Source organism: Pezoporus flaviventris, unplaced genomic scaffold, assembly GCF_033815535.1.
Source record: "Pezoporus flaviventris isolate CSIRO_AGI_PZ_B2104156 unplaced genomic scaffold, CSIRO_AGI_Pfla_v1 ptg000015l, whole genome shotgun sequence".
In the NCBI taxonomy this organism is placed as follows: domain Eukaryota; kingdom Metazoa; phylum Chordata; class Aves; order Psittaciformes; family Psittacidae; genus Pezoporus; species Pezoporus flaviventris.
Window position 1 is genome coordinate 14,329,365 of NW_026892563.1, and position 18,745 is coordinate 14,348,109.

Sequence of the window (18,745 nt, forward strand, 5' to 3'; positions counted from 1 at the left end):
CTTTGGAATTTGCTTTTGACAACTCTCTCTCACATCTCTCATACCCAGAAACTTGCTGCCTTTTACTCAGCATAAGCATTTTTCCCTCCCATTAACCACATCATATGTCCTGCTCTCCACTACAGATTATTTCCATCACTGCAACACCCTACTCTCCATCCAAGAATACACATACTGACCTGTTCCCTGCAAAATGTATCCCAGAAGATAATTTTCCTTGCCAGTCTGAAAGTTAAAACAGTAACTAATTTCATAATTTAAAAGCTTTGGGAACTTTGCAGCTACTACTTTGCATCATTCATTGCTTCTAGTTTTTTCTTTTTGTTACTGTTGCTTTATTGCAGGGTTTTATTCCTTTATCACAGTCTCTTGTTCAGTCTATATATAAGCACTTCAAGTTTTCTTTCATACAGGCTTTTCTGCGCATTGTGGTGTTCCTAAGACCCATCCCCATTTTACCTCTGAGTCTACTTTAAAGGCCTGTTTCTGCTTTGCTGCCAGTGTGACTGTAGTTCCCTTCTAGGGAAAGTAATTTTTAGTATCCCTTCGCTTCAACCTGCTGCCCAGCTGTGTGAGCATGTAAAGAGAAGACACTTCACTTTTCCCATTAAGAGAATGAGCTAAATGTCTACAGGATCGAGGTCTAGGCTCTGTGGTCTGGATCACAAGCCAAATTAGAGCTGTTTCCTGTCTAGAAGAGAAGATTGCAATCTGGTGAGCGCTAACACACCTTTATTGAGTCATGTATAAGTGGAAAATCAACCTATTCCATTCACTGAAAGATTGTCAACTCAGCAAGGATTTTGCAAGTAAGATAGGTGAATAGAATACCTCCATATAGATAAAATTTTGTATCACTGATCAAAAGTCCTCAAGAACAGATAAATGCTGTCCTACATACAATCCAACCTAATGCTGTTTCCCGCTTGTCCCTCCAGAGTGCCTTCTAGAATGTGTTGCTCATAACGAAGCACGCACTCTCTGTGCACATGCAGTTGGCACTACTAATGCCGTTATCTTACAGTAAACCAGGTTGCAGGTTTTTTCCTTCTGGTCTTGCTTTCTCTCCCCCTCTGGAGACTTTGTGGTGCTTTAAGACTGCGGAGGGCTAGGGCTAACGCTCCCCTCCGCTGCGCTGGGAGGCAGGAGGGGGTTGTCAGAGGGCTCATCGCGTCCAGAGCTGCCGGAGAAGGAGGGAGGGAAGGAAGATGCGCCCGCCCGCCCGCCTGCCTGCCGCCGGGCCGGAGGGCGGTGTGTGAGGAGCCGGCTCGCCGCGGCTCGGGGCCGGCCGCCGCCGGGGATGCTCCTGTGCCTGCGCCGGAGGCTCCCGTCACCTGTGGCCCTGCCCCCGCCGCGCCGCGGGCGCCTCCCCGAGCCGAGGACACACCTGGGCGCCGCGCCCCCGCCGCCCGCCGCCGCCGGCTGCCTCTTCTCCCGCCCGAGAGCCGGGCGGCGAGTGTCGGCGGAGCCGCGGGGCTGCAGGCGGGGCTGAGCGCTCGCTGGGCGGACGAGCGGCCCCGCAGGCTCCGCGCAGGCACCGGCCACCCGCCGGCCGAGGGAGGCGGCGGCCGGACCCGGTGCGCGCTGCCCGGCAGCTCCGGCCCGGCCGTGGCCGCGGTCGCGGTCGTGGGCGCGGCGGGCGAGGGCGAGCCCGAGCCGGAGCCCCAGCCCGAGCCCGGAGCGGGGAGCGGGGGAGCGGCGGGGGCATGTGGATGTTGGCCGTCGCCTTGCTCCACAGCATCTCGCATGGTGAGCGCTGCCGCCCCCCGCCGCGGGGCTCCTTCCCTTTTCCCCCCTCGGGCAAGGGAGCCGGTCGCGGTTGTGCCTTTTGTGTGCGAAGCGTCGCGCTGGCTGCGGGCAGCCGCGGGGAGACGGGCGAAATTGCTCTGTAATCGCTTCAACTCGCTTACCTAGCAAAGTGACAGCCCATAACTTACCAGTATTTGTACAACCACCGAGCAACCTTCGCGGGAGGCGGGGTGGGGGGCAGAAGGCGCTAACGACATTTTCTTTCGCTGTCGCCGTCGTGTGTCCCGTCCCTGTCCCCTTCATCGTGTTCCCGTCCACCCCGTCTCCATTTAGCAAAAGAACACGCTGTTCTGAAACAGAAGACATAGGTAACTCTATGGCATTCGTCACCCATCATTAGGAAGAAAACTAGTATTTACATTATATGATATGTGGAAGGTCTTAGTTTCTGCTCTCCTATGTGTTTAAAAGGTTGTATGTGGTAGCTATGTGCGTTATTTCTGATGTGTTCTACCTAACAGTTTCCTATTAGTGCTTCCATACATACATCTTCCAAGAAACTGAATTTAGAATTAGGTTTGAAAATTATTTATTGCACTCGTGGAAGATACTGGGTACAAGAAACGATTAGGGCAGACTTCCAAGGCATGGAGGAAAATTCTGTTTCATTATTAGTATTGACTTTTTGAGAATGCACCTCTTAATATTAACTATTGAAGACAAATGAGATCTCCCTTAACACACACGCCCCCCCCCCCCCCCTTCCTGTCTTGTAAAGCTTGTTGGGAGGAATCTGATTATTACTTATGTCAAAAGTCTGTAACGCTTCAGGTGGACATATGCATGTAGGCATTTTGCCATTTTCCCACAAAGCTTTGCCAGCTCCCATCAGTCATGACCTGAAACAGCTGCTGATCACTCTTAAAAACTCCAAGTGCAGAGATTTGTGTGTGCCATGGTCTATGACAATCATATGTTCAAAGTGAGATCACCAGCCTTCTTTTTGTATGTATCAGGAAGAAAATCTAAATACAGAAAAGAAAACTTTAAAAGCCTGTCATTACAGTGCTAGATGAAGATTTTGGCATGTGAATTAGAACTATTTGAAAACCAGAAATGTAATTTAATGACAAATCCTAACATGCTATAATTTTGTTGAGTTCTAAACTGACAGTAAACCCAAACTTCATCTGGAAAAAGGAAAAAAATATCAGACAGTTAGGTTTTCTTAATCTCATTTGTTATTGTAATTTCGAGATGCTAATCAAGAAACCATTGAAATTATGAACTTTTGAAGCAGAATGCTTCAAATATACTGAATTTAGCTTTTTCCAATAAGGAGGTATCATGTTAAATAACTTTTTGATCAGCCTTAAACTTCTACCTAAATACAAAAGCTAGTGAAAGTCAGTGAAACAGCTTTGAAATACCTTTGCAGCAGTAACTGAAATGAGGAGTAGCCAATTAGGAAAACAATACGGTATTCAGTCAAGTGAAATCAAACACTAGTTTTATATCATACTAGGTTTATATCATATCCTATGAACATATGCATGTGTTGCCCTTGAGGAGTATTTTCTTACCTCAGCATCTAGCATTTTCTTTGGCTTTTTTTTTTTTTTAAAAAAAAAAAAACACACCTATTTTTGTAGAAGATCTCAATCTGTTTATTGACTTATAACCAATTCAGCGTAACTTTCTTTTTTATATCCATGTCTTGGGCAAAAGCAGGGAGACCAAAATAGTAAGAAGTTATTCTTTCAACATTGTTGTGTAAGAAAGACAGGAGATGTTATGCAAGACAGATGTATCTTTTGAAGATTTCTAGTTAAACTTTCAGCTAAATATGCTTAAAGCCCATTGTGTTCTGGTTGTATCATTTCAAGGAAGGAGATAGCAGAAACAGTCAGGATCCATCTATATATACAGCAGAAGTGACAGAAACAGGAAGGAATTCTGTGTGAGAGGAGTATAAGGTGGGGAGAGAGGAAATAGTGTGCTTAAAGAAGAGATGAATCAGCAAGGATGTGATAACTGTACAAAACAGGCATCCCTATTTATTTGCTCTGGAGACAAATGTTGGTATTCTGTGACGTGTCAAATATCAAGGTCCTCCCCTTCATATGACAGTGGCCTGCCCATCACCTCTGTATCCTGAGGCGTGGGGTGACGTGGGGATTTTTTTTTTTGTCTGTAGCTTTGGAAGAACTATTTCAGAGTAGTGGCAAAAATGCATTTTCCACCTACTTTCCACTCCACTAAACTTTTCAGGTAAGGCAGGAAAGCTCATTTTGCCCATTTTATATCTTGCAAAGATATTAATGTTTACTTGGTAGCAGTCACTTTATAAGCACTTAAACTCAGACAAAACCCAACTCTTTGTAAACTGCTGGTAAATGTAAGCTTTTAAAATGAGCCACCATTATCTAAAAATAAGTGTTGGTGGTGAAGAGACTACTTTTGAAAGGCTGCTGTACTTAAAAAAAAACAACAAACCAACAAAACCCCCAAATCAACCAAGGAAAATGAATGCGAATTACCACAGCACCAGTCTGCATTGGACCTAGATCATCTTCTCTGTGGAGAATGAAGTCAGTGGTTTTGACACAGAATCCAGGAGGTTACCTTGGGATATTTGACAAACCCTGCTGCTCAAAGCAGAGTTAACTACTACAGCAGGTTGCTCAGGACTGTGTCCTGTCAGGTTTTGAATACCTCCAAGGATGGAGACTCCACAAACTCTGTGGGAAACCTCTCCCAGTGTCAGACTACCCTCATTAATATATAAATAATTTTTATTTGTATGTACCTATATGCACATAATCTTCTGTTTCAATGGAATTTTACGTTTTCTGTTTGTATTTATTGCCTTTTGTCTGGTCACTGGATACCACTGAGAAGAGTAAGGCTACATCTTCTTTACACAATCCCACCAGTTATTTTTACACATTATTAAGATCCCTCTGAGCATTGTCTTTTTTGTGCTAAATAGTCCCAGCTCTCTCACCCTTTCCTCATGTATCAGTCTTCAATCCCTTAACCAACTTCATGTGCCTTCACTAGAATTGCTCCAGTATGTCTGTGTCTTTCTTGGACTGAGGAACCCAGAACTGGTACAGAGGACTACAGATGTGTTGTCACCAGTGATGACATGGCAGTTATGACTTTTCTCCTTCGATACTAGTCCAACATACTCATGTTGTCACTCATGTTTACTCAGCCTTTCATTTTACTGAAACCCTTCACTGGAGAGGATAACCCATTCTTCTCTGTCACAGGTTGTTCTCCTCTACTGCTAATGTCCTTCATAACGCTGCCCTACCAAACTTCTCCCATGAGGTACCTGGAGCAATTTTCCATCTCCAGCCAGTATATCAGTTTCTACTTGTTAGCCAGACTTACAGCCAAGTACTTTTCTGCTGTTCCGTAGAAGAATTTCTTCACCAAAAGACGAATTCTCCATTAGCTGCCTTCAAATCCTGCCTGTGGGCTTGCTGCTATTTAAAAATTCGCAACAGTTGGCTGCTATGGACATTGCTCATCTCGCTTAATTTAAAGCGTTTATGGTGCAAGTCACTGTAGCTTCTCCACATAATAAATGGAACAGAGGAACAAGTGCTTCAAGGGTGCAATTTCTGTTCTACTTTGGACAGCCACTTTAAGACACAAGAAATAACCTCATAAATGTGTTTACTCCTCCATTTTAACTATTAAAGGGGACCTAGATACTTGGCTGAGAGAGAAAGAAAAGTGTCTGCTTTATCTATCTTATGTGTTTCTCTGGATGACCTCATGACTTGAAGGCATAAAGAATAGATCTATCTTATCTGTTAACAATTTGCATTTGTAAAATTTATGTTATGTACTCAAAAGGAAATGCAAATGCAGTTTCTTTCATGGTTTTCTGTTTCATTTGTATGTAAATGTGAAAAATGATAGTCTATAGAAAGTGCATTACGGAATCAAAAGTATTTGTACAATGTTGGGTAAACATTGTTTCTTGGTGATCTGTGATTATGTGTATCAAGTGTGGATGGGGCAAGAAAGGGTTAACAAAAGAGGAGGAACACAATTTTTTTTTTTTGCGACTCTACCTGTAAGCATCCAGTTGTCCAGGGAAGAAGCAGAGTACTGCAAAGCTTTACAACTGGAACTGGTTGCCAGATGTGGAGAGAGGTGTAATGCGGTGCATGGCCTTGAGGAGCTGGCTTAGTGGTAGATCGTCCTTGAAGAGAGGGGTTTAGGATCCCTGAGGTCAGCCTGTGTGAAAGTCTTTTTGTTATATGTGCTCATGCCCCGTGAGCTGTCAGGAGTTTTTATTTTTGTGTTTCCCATGCCCTCTCCTAATTGGTCCCTCTTCATCAGAATACTTCTTGCCTAAAGCTTTTGTGAAGGTCTCCTCCTCTGATGCCATGTGATGACAACAAATGTTTATGGCCTCACAGAATATAAAGAATAACTTTATATGAAAATAATAGAGGCTCACTTGTGACATAGAAGTTCTGTATAGTATAAACAAAAAGATCTCCCATACATAGTGCATGTTTCTCTCTAAGGCAAATGGTGGTGTACCAGAAGGAAAATCACTGATGCAGATGTGTGAATGAGGAAGGTCTAGTTTTATTTTTTTATTCCCGAGTCTTGGGGCAAGTTGTCTGATGAACCTATGACAACCCGCTACTGTTCTTGCTGTATTATCCATGACAACAAATTGGCAAAGAAAGTATTCCTTACGATTCTCCCATTGAAACCTTCTTGAGGAACTGACTGGAGCTCATGATGCAGGAAATATTTGTGGCTGAATCCTGCCATGAAATTCACACCCGTAACTGTGTGGTAGCAGAAAGAAAAGCAGATGGAAGGGCTACCATTGCTCCACATGAGCAAATGCAATTTATATCTGTTTCCTTTCCCCGTTTTAACGCCCCCCACGTGGTAGGCTGTTGCTTGGCAACCCTGCCTCTTTGCTCCACCGATGCTCTGTGGTTCTGCTGCGCCTCCTGGTCCCCTCCTTTGCACTAGGGTTGGGAAGAGCCATGCTTGCATGTGCTTGCAGTAATCTGCAAGCAGACCTATTGCCTCTTCATTCATGCTTGGAAGCAGGTGGGAGCCACACGAGGAAGACGAGAATACGGGGGACACTGTTTGGTGTTTGAGGCTTGGCAAGCTCTGGTCTTCCTGGTGCCTTCTGTGTGTTGACTCAGGTCAGAGGGGTATTGGCTCTCAGTAGCTTGATTCTTGTTTATGTGGCTGCTATTCTGCATAAGCCGCTTGCATCCTGGGCAGGTAATAGCAGAATTTGGCTCACAACCAGGGATAACCTTCTTCCCACATAATTACAGTACTTAGTGGGTTGCACTGTAACAATTATTAAAGAGAGGTCTTCAGAGCTTGGAAACCGTCATTCATTAAAAAAAAAAAAAAAAAAAGCCTTATTGAAGCTGTGATATTCCTTCAAATTTCCTTTTTTCCCATCACATCATTTTAATAAGAAGTAGCTATGTATATAGCTATATATACATGACAATGTCCAAACCCAGAGTAGTCCTAGATCTCTTGTTAAAAGCCCTCACTCCTAATCTAAATAATGGAAAATCAGATTTAGAAATGAAATAGTACTCTTGAATCAGCCTTTTCATGCTAAGACATTAAGATATGTACTGTGCGGCATAGCTATGTCTATGATCTTGGTATATCTTGGCATTAAAATAATTTAATGCTGTGGTCTTTAATGTCTTATCTTTATATATACACCAGACACACAAAGCAGTTTAGCTCAACTTTATTTGGAGACTTTTAAATGTGTATCTTCAGTGCCATAGTGCTTGTTTGTCATGTTATGCTACTTTCTCTGATGAGAACCAGTTAGCACCAAGGGAAGCCTTTCTGCCGTGTGTGAACCCAGATTTTTGCCCAAGACGGTTGTCTGATATGTTGTGTCCCGTGTTCCTGGCCTTCATCTTTAGCTGTTTTACACACCTCTCCTCTTTTCCAGGGTAGGAACAAACTTGTCTGTATAAAGATGTGAAAATTAAAAAATGATTTCTCCTGGCTTCTCCCCTCTGAAAAGGAGTATTTTACCTTTACTTGACTGTCAGTTCTTTCAACAGCCAAGAATCTTATCTTTTCTGTTTGTTTGCAAGGTGCAATGCAAAAAGAAGTCTGCAGCACAAAAGAAAAAATAAAATAAAAAAAATCACTGCCCCATGTTTTGATGATGTTGTTTTAAATAGAAAAATCTGATATTCTCTCCAGAAAACATGAATCACACACAGGGGTTCAAAATCCTTCCCACAGACTGGATTTTTCCATGCCTTATTCTAACATGGTTTTCTAAGAAATGTCTTTGTCAGCTCCTCTCCTCTTTTTCTCTAATACCTTTTGAACCTGCTGGCCAGTTTCTGTCAGTTTGTTATGTGGGTGTAAGTAGAGTATTGTTCAGTCATTGCTTTTATGTGTGTATAAGTGTATAAACATTCACCTGGGCAGAGAAGAGAGAGACTAATCCCACTGGTAAAAGTAATAGACATCTAAGAATCCACTTAGGTCTTCAGTCTTCTGACCAGAAATCCAGAGGAAATTCTTCTTTCCACTGATTCTGTGCTCACAGAATGACCCAGTGGAGTAATTTTGCTTGTTAATGTCTTCCAGATGCTACTGGAACCCCAGGAATGAGCTGCAGAAGAAAAGAGTAACTGCAGGCAGGGGAAAAAAAAAAAATATTTCAATTTTATTCTTTCAAGCTTGCTATGTATTAAGCCATCTATACACTGTTTTGAATGCTGCTGCTTTAACTCATGAGCATGACAAGACTGAATGGTTAATTGTGTGTATAGTGTAAGGGCAGGTCATGCGAGAGAGCACATTTTTTTGCCAGGTAAAAATGTTCTTGCACATTATCAGCTTGGAGTAGTCAATGGCTTCAGATGAAGTATGGGAAGCAAATTGTACTTATTCTCTTGTATTTTGGGGGTGGATTAGGTAGTTATCAATAGTATAGATGCTTTTGCAGGTAACTGCAAAACAAAATCTAAACAGACATTTAGATTTTATTTGTCCGTCTTGAATATTCCATATTACTGAATACTATTATTCTATCCTATAGCTGCATAATAAAAACCAGAGCATTTCAACTAATGTCTTCATAATGGTACTTAGAGAACTAGAAATTGCTTTTAAATTCTGAGCATCTCATGGAAAATATTTAATTTTTACAGCTTGCTCTGATAAAAATGGCTGACTGTGAGCTTATAGATATAAGCATTAAGCTTGGTAGCCAGTGAATATCAGAAGGTTTAGCGATTGGTTTTGACAAGCATTCAACGTTTATCTGAATCTTTCCAGTATCAAATCGGGCATGAAGTCTTGTGAGGAAAACCTGTTCTCACAAGGCTTTTGATTCTCCTGTTTCCAGACCAATGGAAACTACTGAAAAGCTTTGGCTCTTCTGCTCCTCTTTCCTCCTTAACCCGTGGTCCCTCTATCACTCTCTGAGTTTATTTTCATTATGGGTTCAGTGACAAAGCTTTAGTTCACCTGAAAATTTGGTGAAGAGTTATAGAACTTGTCATCTTCAGCTTTAAAATAGATTTGAATCAGAAAGAAGACTGTAAATACTTGATTCAGAAAGTTGAGGTCTGAATGCTTAGGAGTGGTATTTATTTCAGCAAAATATTCACAAATCCTTTTCATGATGCCTCTTCATGTGTTTTCACTAAAAGAAAGGAATAAATAGTTGCTTACTGAAATGTTCCAAGTTTTATTTCTTTCCCGTTATTATCCTAGGGTGGTGTACTTCTGTTTTGATTTCGCTTTTAAGCTAACTGGGACTACAAGTCCTTTCACACTAGAATAAACCCATTGTTAAATCCTACTATAAAATGAAAATCATAGATAAATCTATGACTGAAACTAGTTTACTTAGTTGATAGCCCCTAGCAGTTATCTTTACCTAGTCTGCAAGCTAGTAACTAATATTTTTCTTTCAAGTAACTAATCTGAAAGAACATGGTCAAGAAGACTTCACTTGAGGAAAGAGGTCAATAATAAGGAGGCACAGGATGATTTAGAAACTGAGGGATGACTGAGCCAAGGTATCATCTCTTCCAGAAACTGGGCTGATCAGTCATTTAGATTCTGGTTTCACACACCTTCATTTTTTATATATTTATTTATTTTTTCTCCAGGTCTTCTGACTGTTGAGGACTTCCTCTCTCGCAATGCTTTCTCTTCACTTCCTCTCTGCTTCCCTCCCATTCTTTCTTCCCTCAGGTACTTTTAAAACCATTTTCAAAGCTGAAATTGCAAATGAGATTTTTGCGTCCTGAATGACAATGAAGGGCTCTGTTTGAATAGTTGAATGCTTCAGTGGCAGATATTTGACTGAGTTCCCTAAAGCCCAAAGCCTATGAAACCATCCATGATCTGAATAGAACCAATTACTGCTGCTACTCCCAGCCCAGTTTCTCCTTGGAAGATTCCTTTGTTTTTTGTTTTTTGTTGGGTTTGTTTTTTTTTTTTTAAGTCCAAATCAGTGCAGACTTATTGTAGACAGGCCATTTAATCTTTTTTTTTTCTTTGAAAAAAGAATTTTACTGCAAGACTGGTTGCAGAAGTTATAGACCAAATACATCATCTTCCAATATGGAAATGTGGAACATTCAGCCAGTTGGATCATTAGAGCCTACTTAATTTTCACAAAGGCACTTTGATTCTATCTTTTATTTGGTGTATTGGTCTGCTGTGGTCATTCCTTGTGTATCTGCTCACTTAGTATGAGAATATGGTGCACATGCACTGTAAAATTGCTTTGCAGATTGTCCTGGGTTTGGAGACCTTGCCATTTAAGCCTTTCTGTATGCGCTCAACTGAGGGGATTGTTGTCAAATTGATCATGCTATTGGTATTTCTGTATCTATTTTGTGCTGGTGGCTCAAGGGACAGCTTGAGCTTGTGTGGTCTGAACTGTCAACAAGTCTATTGATGTTCTAGGTACTCCATTGCATGGTTCAAGGGCATTGGTGTTTCAGTGAGATCCTAATACAGAACTCTTCTCCTTGTGCTTCCTGCAATATAATGTAATCTGAAATGCTAAGTGTCTGAGGCACATTTAGGGTGATCATCAGCTGATGTGTACTGTTGCCATTTCCCTGTTAACTTCAAGAGATCTTCATAGAGTTTGTGTGCTAGCTGCAGAAAGCAAAAATGATCAACCTGATACAGTCAACCAATATAAGATCTAAGCCCATTTTAAGAATTTAAGCCTGTTTTAAGATTTTTGACTCTTAATCACAGTTACAGTAACAGTTGCATAGGATCTTTCCTTTCCTTTCCTTTCCTTTCCTTTCCTTTCCTTTCCTTTCCTTTCCTTTCCTTTCCTTTCCTTTCCTTTCCTTTCCTTTCCTTTCCTTTCCTTTCCTTTCCTTTCCTTTCCTTTCCTTTCCTTTCCTTTCCTTTCCTTTCCTTTCCTTTCCTTCCCTTCCCTTCCCTTCCCTTCCCTTCCCTTCCCTTCCCTTCCCTTCCCTCCCCTTCCCTTCCCTTCCCTTCCCTTCCCTTTTTTCTTTTTTCCTTTTCTCTTCTCTTTTCTTTTCTTTTCTCTTTTCTTTTTTTTCTTTTCTTTCTTTTTTTTTCCTGACAAAGATAGAATTAGGTGCAAACTCCAATTGAGAGATCTTACTGGAAAATGATTGAATTTGTTTTAGGAAGAATTTGATAATTTCCAGCCACTTAATCTAGAATATTCTATTGTAATCAAAACAGAAAAGAGAATTCTCTTTAACTAGACTTCAGCTAGCTTTGATTGCAGCTGGTCATGCTTCATTTTTCAGACTTGAAAACTAGCATCCTGACTGATTTCATGTATTCTGTGTGGAAGTTATCAAATAGTCTTGTTTCTCCCCATTGACAGACTGTTTAATTTAGGTTTCAGTCAAGTTATTTCCTGAGCAATAGAACTAGTGAACCCTGCTTTTATGCAAAATTGTGTCCTGTCTTCCCGTCCCTTCCTTAAGCCTAGCTCAGGACTATGATTATGATGCCTAGTTAACCGGCTGTTGCTAAAAAAAGGTTATGTACCCACTGAAAGTTGGTCCCTTGCCTTTTGGTGCCGCAGAAGGACAAATTGAAAACCTACTGTTTTAGCCTGCAGCTGCTGTTGTTGTTTTGAATAAACTGAAAAGTACAGAAACTTGAGACTGCTTTAAATGAAACTAAAATTTGTCAAGGGCTACAGAGTTATGTAGGTAAGGAAGCAGAAATGAATGAGAAGACAGTATATTTATTCCATGTGGTACAGCATTGTGTCTGTTAAGACCCAAACATGTTTTCAGCTTCAAAACCGGAAACAAAGCAATTCTGAAAGAACTGCCTGAACAAATCTGTCATGAACTTCTTAAAATTGTTCTCAAATCAATATTTATGCATTTCTGCTAGTCACTAGCTCTCTTCTAAACAAGGAGATTAAAGTATTGTCATTTTTAACATAACTTCAATTCCAATAAAAGCAAACTTCATTCCCCTTCCCCCTTCCCCCCCAAGACATTTGTACTTCTCTCTAATTTTTCTTTAATGGCATCAGATTTTCCACTGAACAGCTTCTCCTGTTACCCATGTATTTTTCTTAGGGGCAACCACAAACAGCTAGTCTTTGCCCAATATTGGCCTCATCTCTCCTACTTCCACTTTAGGGCTTCAGTTTCTCCTGGCTGATGTCCCAGCCACAATGGGATGCAGGGAACTAAGCACTTGCAGGATGGCTTTCACTATGCTTCAGGTGCCACGACGGTGCCACTTTGGTTGTGTCAATAATGAAAATGAAGAGCCTTATACAGTGCTTTGTTCCATTCTGTATGGCTTGGCTTTAGAAACATCTCAAGGCAGGTATTCTTCCCTGTCCAGCTGTGTGGCTGAGCTTTCTGCATGTGTTCATCCCAATTTCTTTTTGAGGGACATCCTTTCTCGGGTTTTATTACAGTGAACAAAACTGCGTATTGGCAGCATGGCAATCTCTGGTGCTATAAAGCAGTTAAAGGAAAAAAAAAAAGTCCCATGAAGACCCCCAAATGTGAATGTGATCATGTTTGGTAACACATTGGGGATTCTGCAGGTTGAGATTCCTTATTGCTTTGTTGTTTGCTTTTCATCTTACAGGTTAAAGTCAGTTGCCTGAATGCTGTTACATATATCCCAATATTGATTTTTTTCTTTTCTGTCCGCATTTATTTTTTTTCTTTTTTTCTTTTTTTTTCTTTGCCTTTTTAGACCAACCTTCACATCATAGACATGAAGAAAGAATAAGCACAGAAATTGCTTTTAGTTAGAGAGGCTGAAATTTACACTACGGGGGGAAAATTTTGTTACCACAGGAAAAGAAACACATGAAAGGCCAAACAGTATCTGGAACTGTGGAAGCACAGGGAGATGTAGATGTATTTTTTCTTTTTTTCTTTCAGTTTCACGCAGAATGCCAGTCAATTATTTGATGTTCTCCGCTGTCTGGGCTGTGACCTTCTAGAAGGGCCCCCTCCTCCAGTCCCCCTACACGACTTGTCAACACATTAGTCATATACAACTCAGCTGATGCTGAACGGACGCAGTTCAGCCAACTATTGAGAGGCAGGGCATTCCGCTGCCGCCTTCTATTGGTCTTGGTTTTTTCCACTGTGGAGACTTTGTGGTGCTTTAAGACTGCGGAGGGCTGGGGCTAACGCTCCCCTCCGCTGCGCTGGGAGGCAGGAGGGGGTTGTCAGAGGGCTCATCGCGTCCAGAGCTGCCGGAGAAGGAGGGAGGGAAGGAAGATGCGCCCGCCCGCCCGCCTGCCTGCCGCCGGGCCGGAGGGCGGTGTGTGAGGAGCCGGCTCGCCGCGGCTCGGGGCCGGCCGCCGCCGGGGATGCTCCTGTGCCTGCGCCGGAGGCTCCCGTCACCTGTGGCCCTGCCCCCGCCGCGCCGCGGGCGCCTCCCCGAGCCGAGGACACACCTGGGCGCCGCGCCCCCGCCGCCCGCCGCCGCCGGCTGCCTCTTCTCCCGCCCGAGAGCCGGGCGGCGAGTGTCGGCGGAGCCGCGGGGCTGCAGGCGGGGCTGAGCGCTCGCTGGGCGGACGAGCGGCCCCGCAGGCTCCGCGCAGGCACCGGCCACCCGCCGGCCGAGGGAGGCGGCGGCCGGACCCGGTGCGCGCTGCCCGGCAGCTCCGGCCCGGCCGTGGCCGCGGTCGCGGTCGCGGTCGTGGGCGCGGCGGGCGAGGGCGAGCCCGAGCCGGAGCCCCAGCCCGAGCCCGGAGCGGGGAGCGGGGGAGCGGCGGGGGCATGTGGATGTTGGCCGTCGCCTTGCTCCACAGCATCTCGCATGGTGAGCGCTGCCGCCCCCCGCCGCGGGGCTCCTTCCCTTTTCCCCCCTCGGGCAAGGGAGCCGGTCGCGGTTGTGCCTTTTGTGTGCGAAGCGTCGCGCTGGCTGCGGGCAGCCGCGGGGAGACGGGCGAAATTGCTCTGTAATCGCTTCAACTCGCTTACCTAGCAAAGTGACAGCTCGTAGCCCAGCCACGTTGCTGTATGTCTGCCTCGTTCGGAATAAGACGGTGCTTAGAGAGACAGGGATAGTAGTGCTTTTTCTTCCTTTCTGAGCTGGGAAAGTGCAGAAATTTGTCAAGTACCGTATAAATCCGTCTGAGTACACGGGGATAATTTGGAGGGATTTCACCCTGAGCGGTTGCACTGAGATACTGCTTCCTTTTACGTTTTGTTTTTTTTTTTTTTTATCCCCTTCTGCTTTCACCTGACTTTTTTTTTTTTTTAATTTATGTCTTTTGTATTTGCTATTTTAAATTTATTTCCCCTTCACCGTAAAAGTACCTGTCCTCTGTTCTCCCCCCCTCCCCATTTATGTAAAAATATGCAAGGATAAGCATTACATCATCTGAAAATCTTGAAGACTTTCAGTCAATTATAAAGTTAGGAAGGGTAAACCTGTCCTAATTTTTTTTTTCCACCTCTTCATTCTGCAAACTCGTGGACTGACAAACATTTATTGCTGTTTCTGTGTGTCCTTAATAGTGGATGGGGATATTCTGGAGCATTTAGTCATATGTGATTGAAAAACATGGCATATGTGAAAATAGTTTTAAATTGCACAACTTCTATTAAAATGCATATTAGCATTGCAGTTTTAAGGACAAAAAAAACCAAATTATGCTGTAGTCTGAGGTTCTAGCAGTTCTATTACGTTGCCTCCTTCTCAGATCTGAGAATGTAACATTTGCCTGTAATGCATCACGTCCTGACAGTTAAATCGGAAAGATCAGACATGCAATTCTCAAAATAGGCAAAGCAGGTAGAATAGGGAAACGCTTCTTGTATTGCATCAATGCGAGAGAAGCACAGGGCAAAGTGTAAGATTTTCTTGGATGATAGAAATAATTGAACCTCTATCAGAGGGTGAGGTATGAATGCTGGTAAGGGTGCCTTCACATCTTCTAAGTATATACTGGATGAGAAAATAGGTTGACAGGCATGGCCAGTCCAGTGCGAATAGCCGGATAGATAGTAAACTAGGAGGTGAATCTTGGTGTGTATTTAGGGCTGTCTTAAAACGTTTGCACTTTCTGAGTGCCACAGATTGCAAAATGATTGAAACCCTCAAACTCTAACTTCAAAATTGTGCATTTCTCCTAGCAGTATGACAACTGCAACAAGTTCTAACATTAAGAAATTATCTTATTTATTTATTTATTTATTTATTTATTGGCAGGCAGCACTGTGCCTTTTTATCTTCTTCAGCCAGATACCTTGGAGGGAGAGATTTGCTGTTAATAAAACTGACAGAATCAGCCTGAAAGTATGCGCTCTTACCGGTGCTATCCATCTAAAACTAGATTTGTACAGGGAAGGACCCTGTTTCTGTCCAAAAATCTTATGGCTTTTTAAAAAGGAAGAGGCATATATTTTGGTCTACTGTACTGATGCTTTAAATTTTATGTTTGAAGCTAGTTAGTCCCTCTTCCAGGGGTTTTTGAAAAACAGTAATTTCAGGTTTATGAGGCTGAAATACTGTGAAAATCACTTTCATTTATTCCTTGATCTATAAAGTCAGTAGCAATTTCACTTTCTGTATTCATGGTTTTTTTTGGATCACATTCAAACATGAATTTGTGTCACAAAGATTTTTCTAGGGTTTTTTAGTATATTGTGTAAATGATAGATGCATCTGCACAGGTTTTGTACTGACACACGGCATCACCTGTACATTTGTGAATCTACATTGCTCAAATAAAATGTTTTTGTGTTTGGTGATATTTAAAGATGAAGGCATTGTAGAAATATCTAATGGATGGGTCAATGATTCTTTTCAACTGAAGAAGTGTGTTTTGACATTATACCTGATGTCAAAATGCATATGTATTTAGGATCTTTTTAAAGGAATTATTTTTAAGTGGCGCCTACCTTCATGTTAAGACTGAATAACTCCATTTTGTTTGCTAGTAACCCTTACCTGGACTATCATATCACAGTCAAGAATCAGAGAATAATATTTTAAAGGAATTCAGATTTTAATGCAATGTCATATCAGATATATATATAGCTTTGAAGAAAATGACTGCATAACTAAATAGGTATGTCACATACGCATTTATTTTAATTATTCCATCTATATCTGAGCTCCATTGTGTGGAGGCAGTATTTGTTTAGGACTATATCTGGAGAGGCAAGGGGGCAGGCTTTTGAAGGTTGTTTGCTTGGCTTCTGCCATTGCCTTTTCTGAACCCCTTATGGAACTATATAACATTTACTTACAACACAAGCATGTGTATGATTGTTTTTTAATTATGCGTTACATTTCATTCTGATTTTAACTTTAGTATGTGTAAGATTCTTCATGTTTATGTTCCTGTTGTTGGTTTTGGCTTTTTTTTTTTTTTCCCCTTCTTTTTAAGGGAGCAAATAGCTTAAGAAAAATAAATCCACATGTTATGGGTTTAATCCTATAGTTGTCATCTTGGGCTATATTTCCATTGAAGATAATGGAAACCATCTGAATAACAATAGCAAGGTTGGCCCCCATATTGCTCTACAGTCTGTCAACACAAATACATTTTTCCAAATTAGATATGAGCAGTGTCACTGGGTAGGCTTTATGTTTGTGAAATAACTTCCTTCTGGGGACAATAAAATACTGACATGCTGTTACATCCAATTAGTATTTCTGAAGCCTGAAAGAAAACCTTTCCAAATACCTGATTGAACATTTAGATTTTGTAAGGGCTTTAAACTCTCATTGTTGTGAGTTTCTTAAAAATACAGGTATCTATTAACCATAAATACATTGCAGCCTTAGTAAGCGCGTGGGATGATACAGACATCAGTGGGAGCTATGCAGCTAAATTCACCACTTTGAAAGCCTGAGTCATGCAGTTACAATCCTGAGCAATACTTTTGAGTTACTTCACGGTTACTATATCTTTACTACCTTCCACGTTACTATATCTAAGTAGTCCAGAAGCAAGTGTGTAAAATTAACAGTGAAAGTTAGTGTAGCCTGTTTGTAATGAGTAAGGTGCCATTTCACTTATTACAGGGAAAGAAGGAGGGGGAAGGGAGGGGAGGCTGTGGAGGGAGAATGGCCTCCTTCAAAAGCCTTGCTTTTTATTGAAATAAAGATAAATGTGATAAAGTTAGGTCAGAATTAGGGTGCTATTTTCAGAAACTAGTATCTTCTGGTATCATTTAGTCTCTGCTGTAGGTATGCTGATCCCATTTGCAAGCTTCTTTCTGGCTAGGTTTCTTGTATGCCTGTTGTTCACAGATGTTCTGCTGAAATCAATGGAGCACCAGGAGGCATCCAATACAGTACAGATGAAACTAAAAATAAATTTCCATTAAAATTATTTCCTGTTTGAATCCTTTCCCTGCACTATATCTATCTATGGGTTTTAGCAGCATATTAGAAGTCTGGGAAGGATCACACTGAACTGAGAGCAGGGGTTAGGCTGGAGGACGAGTAGTGAAAGTGACAGTGGTACTAATGACACTCTCCAAAGAAAATGGTGACTCTCAGTGCAGGGGATGAAACTCTTAAGGAAAAGAGCAAGCAGCTCTCTTTGTAGAAACTTACTGTAATACATGCATAGCTTATGCGGAATTGTGTAACCAAATCCTTAGCTTAGAAAGTTTAATGCATGTGCAGAAATCATTTAGCTTGGTATGTGCTTGTGGATGGCACAGTACAGCTGATGGTGTTTTTAATCTGGTGTTACTCAAACTATGAATGGCTATTAATTAATACCAAATGCCAAATAAAGAATAGTTATAGCTAGACACCCGGAGCACACCCCAAACAGAAAGATCTATTTCCATTTAAAAAGAAGTGTTTCTCCTCTGCTCAGGGTGAACCTTCCCCAGGCTTCAGGCTGGCGGGCTGTAGTTTTATCACTGTGGAGGGGAGAGCTGGAGCCACGCGACACTAGTGGGCAGCAAACCACACGAGTCTGGCTGCGCTTCGGGGAGCCGTGGTGGGAAGAGGCAGTACGCGATGAAGGCGTTTGAGCTGCGGTTTTCTATCCACGGTCACTAAACTTTTTAACTGGTGGATGCTGCGTCTCCTTTCCCTAGCCCGCAGTACTAGAAGTGTGTGAAAATTAAGGAATTTTTGGTAATGGTTTAAAGTGAAGCTGGTTTCTGCAAATGATAAACTTCCAAACCCTGTTCAACAGCTAACAGCTCTGCACTGTGATTTCATATAATCATAGGATTGTTTAGGTTAGAAGAGACCTTTCAGATCATCAAGTCCAACCACTAAACCACTTGCCTAAGTTGCACATCTACATGAGATGAGTGCCTTCAGAAGGCAATTCAGCTCGTCTGAGGTTTAAATCTCTGCAAAAGCCGCCTCTGCCTCCCTGAGGGAAGGGGACCAATGCAGTGGTGCTCAGATGATGGCCCTGCTGTGGTAGTAATCCATTACTTCACATACTGGGTCTGCAGTTTCTCTTCCCCAGTCTGCAAAGTGTGCG

General features: G+C 42.3%; 1 protein-coding gene across 2 annotated transcripts in view; it reads left to right on the forward strand.

The window, feature by feature from the left end:
* Nucleotides 1–9,950: 9,950 nt before the first annotated feature.
* The window catches only part of DSCAM (DS cell adhesion molecule), a 455,521-nt gene continuing 446,726 nt past the window's right edge, over nucleotides 9,951–18,745 (forward strand). The window contains exon 1 of one of the 2 annotated variants that reach the window (XM_061453544.1): nucleotides 9,951–10,020. In XM_061453544.1, coding sequence (XP_061309528.1) covers nucleotides 9,969–10,020 — 52 coding nt within the window. In that variant the 5' untranslated portion in view covers nucleotides 9,951–9,968. Of the gene's footprint in view, nucleotides 10,021–13,981; nucleotides 14,092–18,745 lie in introns of those variants that run through there. The other variant, XM_061453545.1, reaches the window with a different exon arrangement.